Source organism: Pteropus medius, unplaced genomic scaffold (assembly GCF_902729225.1).
Source record: "Pteropus medius unplaced genomic scaffold, Ma_sr-lr_union100, whole genome shotgun sequence".
Classification (NCBI taxonomy): Eukaryota; Metazoa; Chordata; class Mammalia; order Chiroptera; family Pteropodidae; genus Pteropus; species Pteropus medius.
In genome coordinates this window covers 3,909,508-3,928,068 of record NW_024352783.1, presented here as the reverse complement: position 1 = coordinate 3,928,068, position 18,561 = coordinate 3,909,508, and the positions used below count along the sequence as shown (strand labels likewise).

At 40.5% G+C, this 18,561-nt stretch overlaps 1 protein-coding gene across 3 annotated transcripts in view; it reads right to left on the bottom strand.

The window, feature by feature from the left end:
• The window catches only part of DNAH9 (dynein axonemal heavy chain 9), a 310,371-nt gene that overhangs the window by 26,142 nt on the left and 265,668 nt on the right, over nucleotides 1-18,561 (bottom strand). For all 3 annotated transcript variants that reach the window (XM_039847368.1, XM_039847369.1, XM_039847370.1), the window contains 5 exons: nucleotides 15,158-15,351; nucleotides 12,935-13,083; nucleotides 6,163-6,290; nucleotides 4,181-4,408; nucleotides 199-390 (listed from right to left, as the gene is read on the bottom strand). In XM_039847368.1, the coding sequence (XP_039703302.1) occupies nucleotides 199-390; nucleotides 4,181-4,408; nucleotides 6,163-6,290; nucleotides 12,935-13,083; nucleotides 15,158-15,351 (891 nt within the window). The remainder of the gene's footprint in view (nucleotides 1-198; nucleotides 391-4,180; nucleotides 4,409-6,162; nucleotides 6,291-12,934; nucleotides 13,084-15,157; nucleotides 15,352-18,561) is intronic.

Sequence of the window (18,561 nt, the reverse complement as noted above, 5' to 3'; positions counted from 1 at the left end):
TTTCTAGAGCTTTTGTGGTACTCATCTCGGTCTTATGCTGGTCCTGTAGTTGGCTACATGGTTAAACTCACACTGACTCACTCCACTGCGGCTAGACCTTTCCAAGTGCTTGTGCCCCTTCTTCCCTACACTGATGCCCTATCCTCTTTCTTATAGGTGACCCTCTTGACCTAACCCCTAGCTGGCTGGAAACTTTACCTTTGCATTGGCCTCCAGGAAGTTGTAAAGCACATTCACAGAGATGGTGAGGTCCCCAGTGTTGAAGGGGTAGGAGCGATTCCATCCCTGGGGCCCAAACTTTCGTCTTTCTGCCACCACGGCGTGAAAGTAACAAAGAGCAAAGAGGATACTCTTGAACTCCATTTCCCGGGAACACATCTCCAAGGTGTCCTGAAAGGAAAGTGTCACTTCCAATGTTAGTTCAGAGTTGCTGTTCTACAGGGCAGACCACGGTGTGGGTTCGGGTGGCTGGGGTTGCTCTGGATAAAGTTACCCTATATCTTAGATAAGGTCTGAGCTATATATGGTAGATTATGGATTTCATTGTGGATACATGTGGGCCTAGGATTTGAGGGGCCCTTGCAGAGGGGTTGGATTTTAGTTTACAATCTGAGTTTAGATTCAGGTTATAACGGGGCTTGGTTTACAGTTAAAGTTTGTACATCTGGACATGCTAGTTAAGTTCTCAAGCATGGCTAATGGAAACAGGGTAGTGGCCATGGGAGTGTCGAATTTGTCATAGTCATATCATTTTGTGCTGAGGTGTGGGTGGAGACTTCTACAGCATCATTTCTTGTATTTTCCCTTCTTGCCATGCTTTTCTTGCCCATCATGGAACCTTAGTAGGTATGATTACAGCCTATATGACTGAGGAGTTCTTGGCTCATCTGCGGGGGGACCTGCTGCAAGGAAGGGGAAGATGGGAATCAGAGCCACAAGAAAAAGAGGAGTGGCCTACCCTTCACCATCCTAACTACTCCACCAAACCTGAGAAGGGGTGATGGGACACATGGGTACAGAAATAGGAGTACCAAGGGGTCCTGACTGCAGAGCATAAGGTGGGGGGAAAAGGTGTGGCTCATGAAGAGATGATAAAAGAAGGGACAGATGGCAGAAAAGAGAAGCAGGAGAAAGTCCAGAGAGGGAGGAAATGGAATTGTGCTTGGTGAATTTTAAGGGGGATGGTAGTAATAGTGCAGAGGGAGAAATCTCCATTTTTGAAGGGATGATAGCACAAGAACCCCTGGATTCTTTAGAATTAAACATTTTCTCTGAGAGAGACCCTTTTTCTTCAGAAAGGAGCAAGATGTTGCAGCTGGAGCCCAAAAGAGGCACTTTTGAAGCTCACATAAATTGTATTGAACACAGTCCTGGTATTTCTTCTAAGAATTGGCCCTTAGATTTTGCTCACATGGGCAAGAGAACAAAGGAGACAGGACAAATTAAGCTTCTGGTAGGTTTGATTTTTTCACTGAAAACCCATGACACCATTGCAATCATTCTCTGGCTATGTAGGGGTCACCCTTGTGCCTTTGTTGGGTACCATGTTTGCCACAAAGGTATGAATGTGTCAAGTCAGAAGTGATGCAGAGGACAAAGTAACTGCCTTGTGCAAGCGAAAGTTTATTAACTGCTTTCTGGAGAGATCTGTCTCTATAGACATGCAGGGCACTTCCTTTGTTATTTTGACATGTTTGAAAAAATTGGGTCTGGCTGAAAAATGCCTCTAAGCCTCAAGACAAGAAATCACTATTAAAATGCTGAAACTGGTTGACAATGGCACACTCAAACAAGAGTCAGAAGAAAATAATCACCACCAAACAGCAAAGCTATCAGGGAAGCAGGAATAAAAAGAGCTCAGTTCTCTAATTTGTCCCTTAAATGGTTAATAGGGGGTATTAACCAGGCTTCTGTTCCAGGGCACTTGTAAAAGCAGAATGGAACAATTGTGAATAATAAATATACTCATAAATGTATCCTTCTTTCTCAGAATGAGTTACTGAAGATGGCTATAAATGGCCAAAAACTCAGCTATAGTACGGACAGACTAACCAGGAAAAGCAAGCATCTCATAGGATGCTTTTCCTAGTTTCCTGATAACTAAGACTGGACATCGAGCTTGCAGAGAAATAAACTCAAGAACAAGGGTCCATAGGGAGGCTTAGGAGATGAAGTCAGGTATGACATTAGATGATTACAATCTTACTGAGGCATAATATCTTAGTATTAATTATTAGGAGATATAACATGTGAGACTTCTGCTGTCCTCCCTAGCTCTGTCCAAGACCCTCAAGGCAGAGGAGCTGGAAATGATCTGCCACTGTAACCTTTAATAGAGCTAGTTAACTATATCCCAGTGCCCCTTTGTTTCAACTTTTAATTAAAAAAAAAAAAAGTGATTAAATACCCATAACATAATATTTCGTATCTTAACCATTTTGAAGTATAAAGTTCATTATGTGCATTCATATTATTGTACAACTCAATGCCTTATCAGGTCAGAAATGTCTTTGCTTGGAACTAGCTACCAGTGCCTATAAAGAAGGCTGTGGGTTTCAAAGTTAAACACGTACATCTCTCCTACGTGGAATGTGAAATCTAGAAAATGTAGAAGTTTTGACCTCCAATATGGAGTACCTAGGAGTTTAGTCAAGGCCTATTTAGAAAAAATAAAAAAGAAAGAAAAAAAAATGTCCCTGCACAAAAGAACAGCCCACCTTTTGTTTCACATTGCAATGGGCAGGTATTTCTTAATAAAAATGACAAAAAACATCCTGAATCTCCTGGGCATGTTCCCCCATTCTCTGCTCCAGATTATATTTGGGTTTTGGAGTTCAGTTGGGAAGTTGAATGAAAAAGGAAGAGACTGGACCAATTTTGCTTCTCAAATCTTTGTGGCAGCCTCCTCTCCAAGTTGCACTGCTTGAGTCTAGCATCAAGAGGGACCTCAGCCACTCAGTGAAATTTGAGACTCTGACTGCCAAGTGGTCTTCATCTTATTTTAAGTGAAACTAGTCCTCAAAGGGCCCCTGGTCCTGACGGTTTATGTTGGGCGAGCTAGAATAGTTATCCTCTTGGATGGTCTGTTTCAAGTTACCTTGATGACCTACCTGGGACTTGTGCTGAGTTTTAGCATGGGTCCTAAGAAGCTAGAGATCCTTTGATGTTATTAAAAAGCCTTCCCAACAGATCCTAGAACCATATCCTTGAATTCCACCAAGGCCTAGAGTAGTGAATGGACTTTAAGGTGGTCTCCATGGCCCCCACCCTCCTGGTATTCATACCTTTGTGTATCCCCTTCTCAGGAAGAAGCAACAAGAAAGGATGCCTTCCTGAGAAGATAAAAGAGGCCTGAGCCACAGACTTGGCAAGTGCTACTTTACATATGGACCCAGGGGCTTGGTCTCGACTTTTAATAAACATTCCACAACATGAGTCTTAGAGTTCCCAGTAATGGAAATACCAGTAATGTAGTAGCCTGCATTTGAAATTTTGCCTGGATATTCTTAGTCTCATTGTAGCATAGTTTTCTCAAAGTTGACTGTGCAATAGAATCTCTTGGAGAGTTCGTTAGGACACAGACAATTCAGTAGGTCTAGATGGGGGCTTGAGAATTTGCTTTTCTAACAAGTTGACGCTGATGCTGCTATTCTGCAGGTCACACTTTAAGAGCCTAACACATGGTTACATTCCAAGTCCAGATCCCCACTGCCTGACATTTGGATTATTTTAAGCCGCGATACTCAAGTTGCATGAAGGTATCACCTATTATTATTATTATCTGAACATGAGTGTCAACCCCCTGCTTGAAAATAGTATGCTTAGCTGATAAATGTGTGACTAGGATATCATATCAATTAGATTTAGAGCAAATATGTCCTTTCCTATTTTGGAATATTTCGTTAACATGTGGACTTGTACAAAGTTCCCCCACATTTCTTGCCAAAGAAAGATCCTAAACTTGGGTCCCCCAAGTGTATCTGGAAATTGAGAGCTGGATTGTACTGAGTAGCCACAGGGTGGAGGTCAATTTCAACGGGAACACATTTTGTTCACATCAGGCATTTCTCCATAGCCCACAACACTTTACCCCCGGCTGCATGCTCCTCTCCCACCCAGCTGAATCATTTCTTTGTGAGTTAAAGTGTTCTTCTTTCCAATCTGTCTCCCAGGGCTGTACCTGAGTGAAGTTGTCCAGGGCCTTGTGTAGGTTGGCATGCATGCCTGTGGGAGGTTCATTGGTGATCTTAATGGAGTTCTCGAGGATGCCCTGGGGAATGATGTGGCCCTCAGGGGAGGGTGCAGGCTCTGCACTGATGAAGACTCTGAACTCTGGGTGGCTGTTTTTGCTGTGCTCCTCCAGCTTCTTCTCCAGGGTGCTGAGCCACTTGGCTACTAGGTGGATGTTCTGGTGGGAAGGAAGGAACCCCCCCCCCTCACAATATAGGCATCTGCTTAGTTCTGTTAGCAGTAAACAGTTATCAGGAAGGCGGCTAGAGGAAGGCCTTAACTTCAAAAACTTCACATTGTGGTATGCATCTTAGGATTCCCAGTAATGGGGACCTCCTAGTATCCTGCAATTGAACCCTTTCCCTTGATATCCTAAGTCTGTCTAGCATAGTGTTCTTAAACTTGACTGTGCATCAGAATCCCCTATAGGGTTTGTTGAAACAAAGATTCTTGGGCTCCACCCCAGAGTTTCTCATTCAGTAGGTCTAGAGTAGGGCCTAAGAATTTGCATTTCCAACAAGTTTCTGGGTGATGCTGATGTTGCTGGTCTGCCGGGGGGTGGAGGGGTGGGGGGAGGCACAATTTAATAGCCTCACATGGTTACATTCCAAGTCCAGATCCCTACTATCTGACCCATGGATTATTGACCTCATGATGCTCAAAAGTAGGGTCCATAGACCAGCAATGTTGGCTTTATCTGAAAGCTAGTTAGAAATGTAGACTCTTAGGCCCCACTCAGACTTACTGAATCAGTGCATTTTAATAAAATCCTCCAGTGATTTGGATGCATGATAAAATTTGAAAAGCACTGATTTAAAATCCTTTTAGCTAGCTTTCCCGACTCCTTTCTCCTCTCTCCAAACCATTCTGCTAATTGTTGCCAAACTTATCTTCCTACACACTGAGTCACTGCTGCTCACAGATGCTCCTTACTCTAAGCCCAAACTCCTCTGTTATGTCTTTGAGCCCTTCTACTCTCCCCATTGTGATTCCTATTTGTCTGACTGTCGGCTAAGCTAAACCTACATTTATTTCTTACTACTTTGCAGAATGCACCTTTCACTTTAATAGGGATAGTCACTTTGCTTCATTGCAATATGTTTCATTATAATGGATAGATAAAAGCTCCTTGATAAATATTGGAGGAAGCCTGCTTGCAGAGCCTTCAATACACAGATTGGCACTGAGCACAGTGCTTGGGCCACAGCAATCTGGTCTCTGAGTGCTGCTTTCTCTTCTATAAAAAGAAATAATAATAATATTTGCCATACTTATTTCACAGAGTTGCTGCTAATAACCAAAAGTAATGTATTTGAAAGGGCTTTGTATCCCCCAAAATGCTATCTATATAAGTTAGTAGTGATTGTTGAAATGAAAATATGTTAAATTAAAGAATTCATTTATAACCAGTCTATTGTGGGCTGCCCAGAGAGCCAGGGTTCTGTTAGCCAGAAAGTGCCAGCAACCCGCAAGTGAGTAACTCTGCTACTTCTTCAGCAATTCCAACTTATAAGTTTAATCTTAGCTCTCAGAAACCACATCAGCATAAGATGTAGGGGTCCTGGGCAGCTGGTAGATTCTGGCGGAGGAAACATTCTCTATCCAGCTGCCATGGCCTTCAGCTGAATGCCAACGTCCTGAGCATGCATCAAAGTAGGAACCAGTCCTTTTGTAAGTAGAGCTATTTAAACTTGAGAGAGTGATAGTAGCAGGTGAAAGCAAGAATAAGAGGAGTTATTAGGAGTCAGGTGAGGAAAAGAACATATGAGGGAGGAGAATTGGAAGGAGACAATTAGGAAGTGAAGGGGCAAGGGCATGGAAGGAAAGCCAGATAAGAAGGGAAGAGAGAACAGGGAAGCCCAGAGACTGTGAAGTGAGGTCCAGACAGATATGGGGTCAAGAATGATCTTGATCAGGACTGAGGGGGCATACCTGCAAGATAACCCAGTGACCTTTCTTGGCAGCTAGGTCCAGCGCAGCCTCAGCCACTACCTCTTGTCCTTGCCCCAAAGACACGTTGTGGAAGTTCCGATTGTTGAAGGTATACCCGAGTTTTTTACCTAAAAGGAGTATGGAGTTGTCATTCTTATCTCTTGTGTCTAATTATCTTTGTTGTTTAATGTTCATAAGGAAGCTCCCACACATCTCCCTATCACTCCTCAAACACAGGAGTGCCTAAACCCGTACCCCAAGCCTCATATACTGACTTTTTTCCTTTACAGAGGGCTACATCTTCCAGCTTTCTGTTCCCAAATAGAAGGAAGCACTTGTTTAGAACAAATTGCTTCACCACACCCACTTTACTTCATCCTCAAGAATGGGGTGAAGTGCTGATGTTCTTCTGTACAGCTTCCATTTGAAGGTCGGACCTTGGTCCATTATCCTGGAGGATGCTGATGCAAAAGGCTCAAAGAGTAGCAAGCATATGGGTGTGGCCCTGTCTAACTTGCTTTGTCCTTTGAAAATATATTTTCCCTGGAATTTTACTGGGATATATGGCCAGCAGGGGCAGGATTCAGGTAAAACTTCCCATGCTTTATACATATTAAACACCTTCCTTATAAATCTCAACTCACAAAAAAAAATTTATGTCATTATTTTACATGAATCAGAGTAAAGAGAGAAAACAGGAAAGATATGAAGGGGCTTGATTGCATAGGTGTAAATGTTCCGTTGGATGTATCTTGATAACGTCTGTCGGATGTTGCTGGTATTGGGTAGGAGACTGGTTACACCAACACAGATACAACAAGCGCATCACTGCAGCAAGGCCAATGCTCATGAGTTGTTCTCCAGCCCAAGAAAAACTTTACGTGAAAAAAAAGAATGACCTTAATATAGTGGGCCAATTAGGCCTGGGTATCAGCTATTAGCCCAATATAATAAAATTATTGTATTAGAGAAATTATATAATAATCTTTAGACAAATGGATCATAAAAATGTGTAAAACCATGAAGGAATAATTGAGCAATTTTTCTAGGAAGGTGAACTACACAAAATAAAAGAGGAAAAATTAAAAAAGAGAAAAAAATATGTATTTAAAGAATTTCATTTTAGAAGAACTAAAATTGAGGATGTAATATGTAATGTGCAAGAAAATTTAAAGAAAACTATCAATATTGGACATTTCTTTTCAATACTAAAAAAAAGTATAGATTCTTTTGCAACTGGATGAGTCAAAGCAAGATGATGACTTTTTGTAGTGAAGAATAGTTATTATAGATCCAACTGAGATAAACTCAAGAAATACCCTTATTAAACTCTACAAATCTTAGCTGGCAATAGATTTGATGTCAGTTTTAGAACCAGGGATATAAACAACGTATTCCAGAGAAAATACAAGGACAAAAGGTGCCAGGATTATTAGATAGCCTTGGTGACATTTCTACTTACAAAAGAGCCTATTTCTTTTCTTTATTAGAAAGAAAAAGGAAAAGAGGGGCTTAAAAAGGATTAGTTTGAAAAGGCTTCAGAAACATAATAAGGATGTGCAGAGATGCAAGTAAAATGGCAGTATATTGAAAGCATTTCTACCCGATAGTATATGCTTTATCAGGGAAGTAGCGAGTGAAGCAGACTGTGATAGAGCACAAGAAGGGTAGGGTCCATTTGTAATTTTAAAGAAGGAAATAAGCAATGTAACCAACTTCGGGAGACATGAAAAGATTACCAAAGAGCATTGAAGTTGAGAATTATAAACTTGTGGTAGTTCTAATACACCAAATGTATTGTTTGTCCAGGATTGAGACTTTACAAAAGTTGAGCAATACAAAAGTAGAAGGGGAAATGGAGTTGAGGATTTGGGAGATCATGGTTCAAATGAAAGATTATTGTTCCATATTAAAATAAGAGGGAGATAAAGGTGAACATTAGAAACAATGGAGGAACCAGTGGACTGGACATTTCACTGAAGTAGAATAATAGATGAAGCAGGAGTAAGAGAGTGAACAATCTGAACACTAGGAAGTGATAGTCATGAGTAGATATGAGAGAATAATGTTTCAGAAATAGGACAGTTCTCAATGATAACAAAGTTCTCAGTGAAGCCTTAAGAATGGGTAACAGAAATGAAACAGTTAAGTTCTTTAAAGATGAGGAAGTATGAGGCTAGATGTTGGCTGAGTGACACAGCAATATTAAAGTTTACCAGGATGATGATGAAACAGAAAGTGCAGAAGATTTTGAAAAGAGTTCTAAAGTCCCTAATAAATGTAAATCTCACTGGGAAGTTGGTAGAAAGCAGAGAACATTTAAAAGCTAGTAGATAATACAGTCAGATGGCATCTGCTTTAAAAGAGAATTTTTTTTTTTTTTTAATGAGAACTACCCTGCAAGTGGCAAAAGAAGGCTAGAAAATGTTCCCCTTCCTCCCAACCCATAGGTTTGTGGAACTAGGGAGAGGGCCACAGAAGTTGCAATGTCTTCAAAGAGACTACAGGTTGAAGAAGCGTGCTGTGAAGATGTTAAAGGAGATTTACAATGGGGCATGGTTCCAGGTGACACCACCACATGGAGAGTTGGAAGGAAGATCAGAAAGGGAAAGATAAGTTGAAGGTAGTGGAGGTGGGGGCATGAATGCCATAGCACAAAACAATATGAATATGAAACCCCAAGAGAACATAACTGGCTAGAGGGGCTTGCTGATGACCCAGAAAGGTATCTTGAGAGCCCCAAAGTTACGAATGGAAGGCCTCTGCAAGTTACCTTGGTACATCACAAGGCTCACATGTGGTACAGTATTCTTTAGCCAAAGGGCAACTCCCATTGAATTTTCCCCCTTCTCATCATCTCAAAGGTCCATTTCTTTCTGTTCAGCCTCATCATCATGCCTCAAGCCTAGATTAATGCAGACTGATTCTAGCTGTCCTCTGCTGTGCTACATTTTGCCCCCAGCAGTCCCATCAGTCTGTAGTTTTCTAGACTAATCCTTTTTAAGCCCCTCTTTTCCCATATCCTTCACTTTCTAATAAAGAAAAGAAATAGGCTCTTTTGTAAGTAGAACTGTCACCAAGGCTATCTAATAATCCTGGCACCTTTTGTCCTTGTATTTTCTCTGGAATATGTTGTTTATATCCCTGGTTCTAAAACTGACATCAAATCTATTGCCAGCTAAGATTTGTAGAGTTTATCATTGCCTTCACATTGTCATTACTTTGCTTAGAGTCTCTTTTTCATTGTTCCTGTGAAGGCAATGATACTAAATTGAAAATTGTTTCTTTGAACATACCTTGTAGTAGGCCTAAAAAATTCTAAGTGAGCTCATAGTTCTGATCAGAACACTTGAAAGAGAAAAAGGAAGCAGTGGAAGGCAAAAGTGGTAGATACAGCTTCTTTCTGATCACAAAATAAAAATAACAGAAGTTATTTTGACAAGCCAGGTAATTGAACAAAGGAGGGTGGAAACAAGCAGATCAAGCTAGAGCCAAGTGAAAGAAAGACCAGAGTAGATGCCTGAGTAAGGGCCGAAAGGGGAGGTCCTTTGTTGGGAAGGCCAAAGATGAAGCTGTGCTTTGAAAGGATATGACAAAAAGGTGTAAAGGAAGAAGCAAACTGATCTGTCTCAAAGAACAGAAGAATCGTCATCATTATAATGCCATACAATGCTACTATACTTTTAATGTTTTAAAGCCTTTTCATATCTGAGATTTCATCTTTATTCTGATAGGAGGAAGGTGTTACTGATGATCAGAAACGAAACAAAGGGTGATCGCTTTTAGATGAAGCAAATACAAAAATTATTGTGCAAATGAGGAAGTGTGGCTCATTTAGGAAGAAGGTGATGAGAAAAGAGAGAAAGAGGGTAAAATTAATGCACTGCTAAAGGATTAATCTGAGAAGGAAAGAAGGAAAGCAATGGGGGTGGATAGTGGTAGGTTTCATTTTAAAACAGAGGCCAGGGAAAGTGGATGGAATTTCTTCCTCCTCCTCTAAAATTGTGGAGGAAGGAAAATCCTGGAGTAGACTAAGGGGAACAAAAGTTCTATAAAATCATAGATTCCTAATCAAGTGTCAATGGATGAACTCCAGGGGCTTATAGACCTCCCAAAATCATATACAGAATTTTGTTTGTCTGTGGCTTCATGCATTTTGAGAGGGGGTAGGTTTTGAAATGAGGACAAGGAAACAAATCTTTCCTCTGACTCTCAGGGTTTTAAAACCTACCCAATATTAAGAACTGCCATAATGAAATAAAGAGATAAAGAAATGAAGTAGTTAAGAACAGAAAAATCACATATTCAAAGATGGGAAAGGATGCCAAGCTTTGTTAAGTGTTTAACTGGAGTAAAACAGTAAACTGTCTAATGCACAGTCTCCGTCCAAGCATAAAGAGAATACGTTTACTTGATAAGGTGGGGCTAGGGGAAATAGGGGAAAGTGCTTGAGTCAGTCACGTGAATTCCAAACTTGAGAATAGAAGCCTATCAAGCAAACTGATTAGATCCAAGATGCGGAAAACATGGATGTCACCAGAGTACATGTTCTAAATGGGTACATTAGAAAACAAATCAAGCCATCAAAGAGCAAGGAAGGAGGAAGAGAAAGAGAAAGAGGCACAGGTGCCTAAGTAATCTCTAACTGATGAACAGCAATATTGCCTCTGGTAACAAAATATGTGTTAAGATTAAACCAAGGGCAGGGCTGAGATATTGTATTCAGGAAAAAAAAAAGTAATATGGACTAAGGAATGGGTTAACTTGTCTGAAATGACAGAAATCTTCTAACTACATGATGAAATAGTTTGAGGTCAATTGGCAAAAAACAGTATGAAACTGCTCATAAACAGGGTGTATAAAAGCTTCCAAAAAGGAAAGTATTGAATAAAAATGAGCAAACTAGATTTGTCAATATGAAAGAAATAAAAACTCCAGGGGTGTGGGGTAGAAGGACTACACAACTCTACAAAAGGGTGAAAGTCAGGAATAACTTAGCTATGATAACAGCCATAAAAGACTGAAGTTCTGATTTATTCTATACCTTGAATGAACCTTAAAAACATTATGCTAAGTGCAAGAAGCCAGCCACAAACTTTCAATTATCCACTTTAAATGGGTGAATTGTATGGCATGTGAATTATATCTCAGTGAAGCTATTAAAATTTGGGGGAAAGAGGAGAGTCTTGGTGGGCGGTAATGGGAACTAAATTTTTATTTTTCATATCAGGTAATAAATAGATATTGAAAATTGATAAATTCAGAAAGAGTGATAAAAGATTATTAGTTAAAAATAGAGAAGTAACTATCAAGAGGACTAAATTCAGAAGCAGGCGAAAGCACAGTGTCTGGGAAGGGAGACAGGGTCTGGGAAGGGTTGGAGCTGGGAACTGTTGCCTTTCATTGCAAATTCTATGTTATCAGTATTTTAAGAAATATTAAAAGTATTTAAATTTTAGATTACAAAAATATACATTAAATTAATGAATGAGATCATTCTTTCCCTTTTACAGATCTTATTCTTTCTTTGGGGCCAAGTTAGCATCATCTCAACTACCCACAAATGCCAGGCATATGCTTTATGTTCCTTTCATTACATAATGACTAACATACTGCCAGGGAGTTGTATTACAATGGTCGGGATTCTTACTTATAAAGACTTGGCTCTGTAAAAACTCACTGGGCCTTTATTAAACTTTGTAAAGTGTAGTAGTTTTGATTAGTCATTCATTTGTTCATTCCTTCATTTAACATATATTTTTATTGAGTGCCCATCACATGAAAAGCACAGTGCTAGGAACTGGGATACTCCAGTGAAAAGGATACCTACTCCCAAGGAGCTGTTATTCTCACAGGAAGGCACAATCATCACTAGACAATTATGATGTGATACACAGAAAGAAGGCTGTTCTAGGAGCACATGGGAGGGGACCTGAACACCTTGGAAATTAAGTAGGGCTTCCTGGAGGTGGTGATATCGAAACTGGTATGTGAAGGATGAGTAGAGGATAGCCTGGTGAAGGGGATGCTGGAGGGGAAGCAGAATGTTTGGGAGAATGGGATGGCTGCTGTGTAGAGTGAAATAGGGAGAGGCAGGGAAACGTAGGCAGAAAAATGAGCCCCCAAAGATATCCATGTCCTAATCTCCAGAACCTGTGTATATGTTACTTTACATGGCAAAAGGGACTCTGTAGATATGATTAAAGACCGTGAGATGGGAACATAATCCTAAATTATCTGAATAGCCCCAATATAATTGTAGGGGTCCTTATAAGGAAAAAAGGGAGCCCCATTTATTATTTCAACCTCCAGAACTGTACAACAATAAATTACTGTTATTTTAAGCCCCTAAGTTTGTGATAATTTGTAACCTCAGCTATTTGAAACTAATTATAGAAAGTAGGCTGGAGAAATATGAAGGATAAAGTTCCTTGTAAGCACTGTTAAGAAGTTTGAACTTCATTCTGATGGCAATGGGAGTCTGCAAAAGGACTGTACTTGTATTTCAGAGAGATTGCTCCAGCTACACTAAGGGGAATCAAGGTCTCCTCATGAACCTGCTACTGTGGATCCTACCTCCTAGAGCCCAGAGCAGTCCTTTCTCTGGCAATGATCTGATGTTGGTCTAGCAACAACCCTGATTTCTGTGTGATTAGCAAATACCATGTATTACATAATGAGCCTTGAATCTGGAATAGAGAAACTGACAGATGCAAAGAGTAAAAGCGCATGGGGCTGCTGCAGCCTTGGCCCCAAGATGAAACTTTTTCACCTTGATTTTCCACATCTTTCAGCGGGTTCACCCCTGGAGACAGGATAAAAAACATGGGAGTGGCTGGTCCTGATTCTTCAAAAGAGGTTGCAAAGTCTAATGTTCTTCCTACCACATATTTGCTTCCTAATGTCTCCTCAACGAAATCTCTGCCAGAAAAAAAAAGTACATAAGTGTTTATCAGTCAAAAATATAGAACAGAGGTCTATAGAAATGGAAGATGTATAGTTAACAGAGGTAGGATCAACTCCAAGCTTTATTTATTAAGTCAACATTTACAACCTGTGTTGCCTGCTCACCTAGATCAGGGATCCTTCTAAATCCCCATGTATCCAGGCCACCACTGACTCCTCTGTGAAGCCTGTGTGCCCTGTCACATTACCACTATCCAACAGAAGACTGCCATGACTAATTCCTTCCAAAAGCCCTCAGGCAGCTAAATGCTCCAAACTTCATATCCCTGTGATCCTCCATCCATGATTTAAGGCCCTTCGGTCCTCTATTCTCTCATGTTCTTTCATTTTCTGTGTTTCCTTTTATCTTACTCCACTTCCTTTCCAAAGTGTCCCATTTTTATACTAAAGAAAACCTTGAAGCTGTAACCTCTTACATCTGACCATCTGGCCCAGCTCCTGGCCTTAACTCTTCCCCAATGAAAATATTTTCCCTGTAGCCTTTCAACTGGGCTCATTCTCCTACATCTGGTCTATCTCAAGATTGGGAGGTAGGATCATGGTCCTGCTCACTGATGACTATTATTTATAAACTATTAACTCTCCACTCATGTAGCTCCATTGAGGCTTATTTCCCCTGGATGTGTTACCACTACCCCTGTATATCAGTGTCATCTATTGCTCCTTTGGAGACTCTGCTGACTTACTGAACATGTGAACTCTTGGCCCATAGACTTTCTCTCCACCAGCCTGAATGACATCAACATCCATGTGGACAATCCTCCAGATTCTTAACAATTTTCATTTCTTTCCCACTTCAGCCACCCAATTCCATGGCCATACATTCATCTTTGTCATTACTTGGGAACTTTTTCTATATTTGAAATCATAAATGGAAACATTCCATTCTCTGACCCAAACTTTCTATCTTTACAATTCTTTTAAAAATTTACCCTTACTTTACTTATTCTTTGCCTGTATTGGTGCCAGTACAAATGCAGGATTTTCAGTATCTTGGCTTCCTTTTTATTTAAATCATCTCCCCTAATTCTCTTCACTTCTTTCCTATCCAGTGCAGAGAGACCATGGCCTAAAAATTCTTCAAAACAAACAAACAGCTTTTTTGAGGTAGAATTGACATATCATATTTTAAGTATACTATTCAATAATTTTTAAGAAATTTCCTGAATTGTACACCATAAACCAGTTTTAGAATATTTTCATACTGCCTCATGCATATTTAGATAATTGCTATTCCCACCCTCCAGCCCTAGGCAACTATTAATCTACCTTCTGAATCTATAGATTGCATGACCTATGATTTCTAATCATTCTCTTGCCAATCCCTACCTCCCTTACCTAACTCTTATTCAAACAAACCAATTTGAAATGACCTGTGCTCTGGATTAACTTAACGCTGTACCTGGGCTGTTGAATGCAAAATCATCTAATGGTGAAGACTGGTCTCACTATAATGCAGGATCTTAACTAGGTGAGCTCTCAAAGCTACTTGAAATTCTTTGAGTTTCCTTGATCAGTTTTCTCTCATTTTTTCAAGATTATATTTCAAAACTTCAGCATTCCCTGCAAATCTCCAACCGTGCCACCTACTGTCCCACACAAAATGATCTTACTTTCTACTTCTCAGAAAAAATGGAAGTCATCAGATAAATCTTTCTTAATTTTCTGCCATCCTTCTACCACCTTCACAATAACCACATTCATTTCTCTCTATTGTTGTGATGAAAGAGATGAGCTAAGGATGACCCTTCTATCTGTTCTTTGGATCCCACCATCTCCTGCCACAGTAGACACGACCAGCATCCTTCTTAGTGCTGATATTGATGAGCACCTCTTTCTTAACAGTCCACCTAGATATTAAGAAAATACACGGCAAACACAGAGCAACAGGCCTCATGGGATTTTAGATGTTGGTACAAAGCCTCCTATTATTATAAACACATAGCTTTTGTGTTCAGCCCTGATAGTTTGGCCATGCTGAGATTGCCCCTTGCCTGTCTTGGGCCTCCCCACTATTCCTACTCCCTACCTCATGGCATAGGTCATCCGGTCAGGCCGCATAGCTCTCATCATGCAGAGGCGCTGCAGGGCTGTCTTGTTCTTCCACTCCTGTGGGAACTTCTCCTTCTCAGGACATTCCGATTCCACAAACTTTTTCCAGCTCTTGGCAGATCCCTCAATGTCCCGATCCAGGTTACAGAATTCTTCCATTGATGAAAGTACCTAGAAAGTTTCAGAGAATCTTGCTCTGAAATGCAGTTTCTCAGAGCCGTAATTGGCATTGTGTTGAGGTCGCGGGGCAAGATGGCATCATGTACATTATTCTACCTCACTTATACTCTTTTCTAGAGCCTTGACTCTTCCTGCAGGTAAAATCAAGGAAGAGGAAGGATTTTGATTAGCTCACCTTTAGCAAACTGCCCCAATAATATGCAAGGTTTAGTAAATAAAATGTTTGGGATATTATCAGCAGCAGAGACTGAACAGCATCTACCTACAGGGTATTACATGGAAAAAGGAACAAGAAGGGATGCCGTGATTTTTCTAGTCATGGAGCCTGGACATTTTAAGTCTCTGACTCTTCCCTTTCATTCTCATATTCACTTTGTCAGCAACTCCGGTCAATTCCTTTCAAAATATCTCCAGAATCATTAATGTCAACTTAAAAATTTCCATGAATTGCCCGCTTCTGTAAGGATTAAGTCCAAATGCATAATTTGTTAATCCGTTCTCTTCATGTAGTCTAAGGATGTCTGCTCCCAACCTTGGCAGTGTACCAGACTCGGTCCCAACTCTATTCCTTGTTCACACTGCTTTTACCACATCGGAGGTCTTGTTCTTTTCTCCACCCAATTCTACTCCTTTCTTGATCGATTACTAGTTGTTTAGGTCCTACAAATTGTTAAAGTCCACTTCAAAATCAGCAAATTCCCCTACATATATTGTCTCTAATCTTGAACACACAGCCCTCCTACTCTTCTTTTGTGGAAAGAGTTGATATATTTTATAGAGAGATTGACTCTATTTTTAGATATTTGACTGTTGATAGCTTTTAAGCCTTATCTCTCCCTCCTTCTCTTCTGCTCAGCAAGCTGATAAGTAAGCCTAGGTACTCCCTCTTTGGAGGGAAGTTGTACCATGCAAGCCCCTGCCCATGCACAGGACCTCTCACCCATCTGCACTCCCTAATTTCCATCAAAAACCCCAGAGTAGTCTCCTTTCCTGGCTCTCTCAAGCTATTTTTAGGCTGCTGGGAAACTCCCTTGAGCTCCCCAGAAATTCTGATTATACAAGTAGTAAAATTTTCCATACCCTCTTAGGTATGTGTGAGACATCATCTGTCTTGACACTGGAACCACATCTGGGCGTGGAGGGTCCATCCTGTTGCCTCAGAGCAGCCACATAAACATCACTCACTTAGACACTGAGTTATCTGCAGCTTTTGTTTGTATGTTTGGTCTCTTCCATGAGACTAAAAGCTAGACCGTGCCCAAAATACCTATCATAATGCCGTGTATTTTAAGGAACCCACACATTTGAATTCATTCATTTACTTGATATTTATTGAATGTCTACTACATGCTGGGCACTTGGGAATACAAAAGTGAACAAAAAAAGACATGCCTTCAAGGAGCTTACGGTCCTAAGTTCAAGAGGAAGAGAAGATGATGGAGGCCTTAGAGGTATATAGGACCCTGTTGGGCAGAGATAGAAGTAGAGAGAAAGGAAGGACATTTTATGGGGAAGGATCAACAAGAGACAAAGTCTAGAGGGGGAAGAGAGTAGGGCATAGTGCAAAGGAGTGTGACCACAGTAGAAGAGACAAAGGAAATGTAAAGCTGGAGAAGGGCATGCACGCTTGGCTTGGGCTTGCCAGGGCTCTGCTCCTGTGTGGATAAATGCCTGTCCTGTCTTTATGTGCCCTTTCTCGTGAGCTCTGTGGCCTCCCAACATCACCCTGACCACTTAGAGCAGGGAGCACACCTTCTTTAATGCTGAGAAGTGGCATGGTATCATGTGTAGGATGATGGAGCTACCAGAAAATAAGAGTTCTGGTCCTAGTCCTGCCTCTTATGACTTGGACCCGTTTTTAACCTTTGTGGGCTTTGATTTTCTCCTTTGGAAAATGAGGCCAAGTAATTGCTGTCTGCATAGTTAATGTTTTAATGTAGATGCAAGTGCTTTGAAGACTCTAAAGGCCTTCCCTGTGCTTTCTTGGGGCTCCTATAGTTACTGAGTTACAATTGCTGGTTTTCTTGTTTGTTACTCCCACAAGATTGTGTGTTCCCTGTGGGCAAGAATTTTAGTCATCTTTGTATGCCTCAGGCGTAGCAGGCTGCCTGGCACTTAGGAAGTGCTCAATTAATAAAGTTTGACATCTGGGTGGCCAGCAGGAGGGCTCTTGACAGGCTGAGAAAAGCTGCAGCTGCTGTAATTATTTCTCTCGTGCTGAGGAATTCACTTTCATCTTCTTTCAGGCAGCCATTTCAGCCCCTCTTCCCAGCTTGCATCATCATTAACCCTTCTGCAGTCCCATTACCCCCTCTGGTGTCTCCACAAAAGTGAGCAAATTACACTGCTATCAGTGCTCCTAGCAGCCATGACTGGGTCTGAAACATACTTTCTTGAAGCTCTGGATTGAACACAATTGCAACATTTAATCTTCCAAATGAGGGAAAGGCATTTCTAGCCTTCTAATAAGCTAAATGGAAATGACTAATTAACCTAATTACATTGGACTGTGTAGCAAAATACAACTGTGCTAAACTGGCATCGAGTGGCAGTGAGGGGCTTTTTCAAAGGCTAACAAAGGCATGCGTCACAGATGAAATTTTCTAATGAAGAGCAGAATATGCCCAGTACCTTAAAGTAAAGCATTTTTTGAGACTTAAAAAAATTCTTACAAAGAATACTAATAAAAGCAGTATTTTATCACAAAGATTTCATTTATTACCTATTTGCTCTGCTGGGGAAACAAGGCAATTCATCTTCTTCATCTGATAGAATGTTTAAGAAATTTTGTTTTATCATGTCCTATTCAGTTATACTTATTTTGTTTCTTTAGGCTAAAATTCAACCAAACACTTAAAAAGAGCATTCATCAAAGGCTTAAATGATGTGTACTACACATTGCACTGCATTTCACCTGCTCACATCTTGTACTAGGCTTGAGTTTGATGGGGCTGGACTTGGCTGCTCCACATAAAACTCAGAGAGAGAGATAAAGCTTCACTCATTTGCAAAAGCTTTTGAACAGCCAGATGAGCTTAGCCCACAAAACAAAACAAAAAAACAAAGTGAAGAAAGCAAACCAAACAATCCATTTTGTGAAAAAAGGAATGGAACTAAATGGCACAGTAGCTTTTGAGTTGTAAAAAATGCTTTTGAATCATTTACTCTTTATGAGTTCTGCTGCAGAGAGCTTTGTGGGGT